Source organism: Notothenia coriiceps, unplaced genomic scaffold (assembly GCF_000735185.1).
Source record: "Notothenia coriiceps isolate Sejong01 unplaced genomic scaffold, NC01 NC01_scaffold00002072, whole genome shotgun sequence".
Lineage (NCBI taxonomy): Eukaryota > Metazoa > Chordata > Actinopteri > Perciformes > Nototheniidae > Notothenia > Notothenia coriiceps.
In genome coordinates, this window is record NW_011334773.1 from 73,190 (window position 1) to 77,759 (window position 4,570).

At 41.2% G+C, this 4,570-nt stretch overlaps 1 protein-coding gene across 1 annotated transcript in view; it reads right to left on the minus strand.

The window, feature by feature from the left end:
* Positions 1-590: 590 nt before the first annotated feature.
* Positions 591-4,570, minus strand: part of cita (citron rho-interacting serine/threonine kinase a) — a 121,082-nt gene continuing 117,102 nt past the window's right edge. The window contains exons 33-35 of the mRNA XM_010794583.1: positions 4,015-4,197; positions 2,454-2,838; positions 591-1,859 (exon numbers count right to left, since the gene is read on the minus strand). Of these exons, the coding sequence (XP_010792885.1) occupies positions 1,836-1,859; positions 2,454-2,838; positions 4,015-4,197 (592 nt within the window). The 3' untranslated portion in view covers positions 591-1,835. The remainder of the gene's footprint in view (positions 1,860-2,453; positions 2,839-4,014; positions 4,198-4,570) is intronic.

Consider the following 4,570-nt stretch of genomic DNA (forward strand, 5'->3'; position numbering starts at 1 on the left):
CGGCATGATGATTCAGGACCATGTGATTAGATACAAATAAAAAAAATGATTGAAAAATATAATAAAATAAGACGGGAAACCCTTTTGTTTAAAGAGTCCCGTAGAGACCAGTGTAAAGCTTGTGCAATCTGCAGCGTTGGGTGCTTTTTGTTTATCAATTGTGACCAACCTTCTCGGCTTTAATACATTCACGAAGAGTTTAACATATAAGAACCAAAGCTGATCCAGAAAGTTGAGTACACTTCCTGTTGAGGGCCCTGCTGTTAACAGACAACACTGGACAAGTTAACGTGTGGCATCTCATCTGTATGTATTACTGGAAACCACAAACATGTTGTATTTCTATAGATCAAATTATGATCTATAGAAATAAAAGTCAAGTTTAAGCAGTTTAACAATACAAGTGGATTGTTTTAAGTGTTTTTGTTGGGTTGGGCTGTTGCCAAAGAGTGCCTTAAATAAAAGAAAATTGAAGTGTTTATACTCGTGAATTTACTCTGCTAGTATTTTAAAAGAAGGGGATGTTTTTAAAATCACGTGCTTCGTTGTTAAATCTCAGAATAAAAAATATAACCCAAAAGAGACAGAAGCAGAAGACAACACTCTGTTTCATTTCAGATATACATATCCATGCCATTTACGAACCAGGAGAAAAACAAATATTATTTTCATCCACCTTGAACACGTTTGGGTTATATACAGTATTAGGGACGTGGTACAAAAAGAAATGCTCAAGCACTATGTTGAAAGCTTCAGACGTCATCTTTTCCCCCTCCTGTCATATAGTTCAGCACTGAGGTTTTGCCTGTGACAGATGGAAGTGCATACACGATCCAGATACAATCACTCACTTAGTAAAGGATGTTCGGACATATTAAAAGAATACTCATTGGACATTCAAGAGGACACATAATCACTTGTTTTTCTTTAACAAAAATAGACATGGCTTATCCAGCCTTGAAATTCCTTCTCAATATATATAAAATTATGTCTCGTCTATTTACAGTCAGATAGCGTTCTGAAGGATTAGAAAGTCCTGCTGGGGATTGTGGGTAGTGCAGTTTGTTTTAGTGTCGACCTATGTGAGGGCAGACAATGGTGTGTTTGTGTGGTTCTACAGGGCAGGGCGGGTTCTGTTGATTTGTATTCCTATTTCTTTGTGCTCCAGCCAAGTCCTGTCACCTAAAGTAACCGAGGGCAGATTAGCAGATTGATTGTAATCAGCTGATAATGATTGTTTCTTGACATGTCAGCGCAGGACTGAAGCCAGAAACACTATCCTGCCCCGATCTGATGCTACTGTGGACGGAGCTGAGCTGAGACGAGGACGTCGTGTTACTACTATTCTGCCATTTTCACTAGTGACTGACTTTTGAAATATTTTAGGCATCGATTTGTGTTGCTACGGCTGTGCTTATTTATTGTTGTCACTGCTGTAAACTGGAACTACCACTGAGTCAGGTCTGAAGTGAAGAACTCATTTCCCAGATTTTGTGTTGGAAGCAGAAATCCAATCAAATGACTAATCCCTTCTACAGGTGCATACTCAAATACACTGAAGATGTTGTTGAATATGGCATTTTGTTGACTCGGATGAGCTCTGTGAGAAACATAACCCGATTCTAATGACATCTGTTTATTTCTGTGGTTCTCTCTCTGTTCTGACGGCTACAGTTGTTTTCCTCTGCGGGTTGTCGGCTTAGAGGTCAGTCAAACTCGTGTGGCAGTGTTTTTCATCATGGATTGGTGACACTCGCACTGGTTCTCTGCTCTCTCCGTTCCCTTTTTACAGAAGATGCTTTTCTCTGTCCGTGTTAGGGGTGGCTCCGCTGTCCTCAAACCGATGATTGGTCCCAGACCTGAGGGAAACAGTCAAAGATAAGGGTTATTAATTAAACATGGAGTAATGGACCACCAAGGAAAATTGTTAAAAACTGAACCAAACAAACAAAAGTAGTTCAATATATTTTTAAACCTTTTTCATGAAACCATTCCTTTTAAATGTGTATAGAATGTCATAAATATTGTATACGTTCAGTTTAAATCAAAACAAACAATAAGGGGTTCTCTTTTCTTCACTATGTCATTATAGATTTGTAAAAATAAGAGCTTTAAAGACAACTTAGTTTCCCAATTCCTGGTATTTGCTGTTATTGTACATTTTACAAATGTCTGTTACAATGTCCATACATCCATTTCGTGTTCTACTTTAAAAACCATTTCCTCGTAAGAGCTTTTTTTTCTTTTTACCAGATATATATATTATTAATTAATGAATATTTGTCTCTTTTCAGCATTTCTCAAGGTGAGCATAAATGTCATCATAGATATTATCAAAGTGGTCACTGACTGTCTCTCTTCCTCAGAGCCACATTGCAAATAACCCGTTGAGTATCTGCAGCTCTGTGGAGTAGCAGTCGGTTAGAGTAGAATATTCAACAGTAAAAGCGAACCTTGTTGACCTGGTTTATGGGCGTGCGACCGGAGCCAGTGTGAAGCCTTTGGCGCTCTTCGAACCGTCCGGGGGAGCGCTCCCTGCGGACGTCCATCATGCGGCCAGGAGAGCGGTCCATGCGGGGGTCCGCCATGGCCCGGCCCGGAGAGCGCTCTAACCGAGGGTCCGCCATGGCCCCCCGGCCCGGAGACGCCACTATCCGGCTCTCCAGCATCCGGCCGGGCGACTTCTCTCTCTCCAGCGGGCGGCTCGGGGACTTGTCCCGTCTGAACTCTGTGCGGGCCTCTCTGTAGCGGTGGGGGGTCCCGGGGTCTCCGTGAGGATTGCCTGCCAGCCTCTTAGAGATGTGCTCATTGTAGGAGGGGGGGCCGCGCTTGTTAGGGCTGTTAGGGAGGAACCGGGGCACAGAGACGGGAGGGGGGGGGTCAAAGGAGGAGGTATTTGTGTCTCTATTGGGTCATGGGCTCTGCGTGGCACGGGTGGGGGGCAGGCAAAGCTGTGTTGAGGATGATGGACTCACAATAAGGTTTATTATCATTGATGCTGAGCACATTGCTCTTAATGGTTTGAATCAACCGATCCACGTGGTTTAGTTTGCTGAATGCAGAGATTTCAGTTTCAGTAGCAGCACAGTGAGTAACAAAGGCTCAGCTGGTAATGAGATTCAAATTGGCAATCTCAGTCAGAAGTCTTTATTCAACAATGATCTTATTTTACATTTGAAAGGAGGCCTTTAAGAAATCAATTATAATTGAGAAAGACGTATCTCAGGATCTGTTACAGATAAAAAAGGAACTTTTCCTCCTGTAAATAGCAAAGTGAAGTCATTACTTCCCTATTTTAAACCCAGATTCAACCTGAAGTCCAGGACTTCACCATCACCACGTGTGGATGCCAACCTGAGCCCCGCAGAGTCCCATCGACCCTTCAGCAACACCCGTGAAGTGAGAGTGCTAAAATAAGGAGGACTAAACCCAAACAAATATAGTAAACGAGATGCTCAGGTAAAGAGAAATAAACACATAAATGCAGATCCGTGTCTCATCTTTGATTTTGTTTTTCCATCTGCAGGATTTATTATTCCCTCAGAATGGTTTTCCTGAGCAATATGAGCGAATGAAGGCACATCATCACTTATTCATCAATAAGTAAATAATTCATGGGTCAATCAAACCCTTTATGGGGTGTCCTAAATTGGTAGTTAAATTCAAGACAGAGTGAATACACAGTTACTGGAATTCATCTCATTTGTGCATTCTGTAAATGTATTTATTCATTTCAATGTTTTTGAGCAATACATATAAATGTGTGTTATTAGATTGGTCCTCCATATGCCTAACATTAAGACAAACTAGGAACTGGAGTCGAACATATTTTCAATACGAGTGTCAATATCCAACCTCTTAAGAATATGTTGCATCTCAGAACGCATGGTGCCTTCAAATGAAGGAGGAAGTTGAAAGTGTATTTTAGGAAAATGTCACCAAACTAAGCCCCAACACCAGAGAGTAGTTTGGTGTGAATGAGTTAATAAAGACAATGTGAGCGTGTTCCCTCACCTGCGCCCGGAGCCGCTCCTCTGCAGCTCCCCCCCGCCCTCCTGGCTCTGGATCAGGTTGCCTTTGCAGCAGATGACCCGCAGTTTGTTCTGGTAGGAGGAGGCCAGGTAGATGGCCCCGGAGGAGATGGCCGGGCCAAGGTAGCGGGGGTTCGGGATGTCCAGGTGAGCATACGAGTGAGGCCTGGAATAACAAAGATTAGACACTGTTTGCTTAACCCTTTAGACAAAAACATTTCTAAAATTCTAAATAGTGAAAAATTTAATATAAAATATTTCTAGTGTGAACCAAAATATAATACTAAATATTATACAAGTGATTTTTCTTAACCAAAATGACAAAAATGGCATAAAAACACATATTATAATACGGCTCCTTTTTTGACCCACTTATGGAAGAGTGTAGGATCCAGTGACTCAGGCATCTAAGGGTTAAATATATATAAAAAAATAAAACCTTTTGTAATTGTTATTTTTTTTGCTCCTGTTGATACATGTAATATAGTTAAGTGAAAATAAGACAAAATACAATATATTAAAGTTTAAGTAGAGAGCTG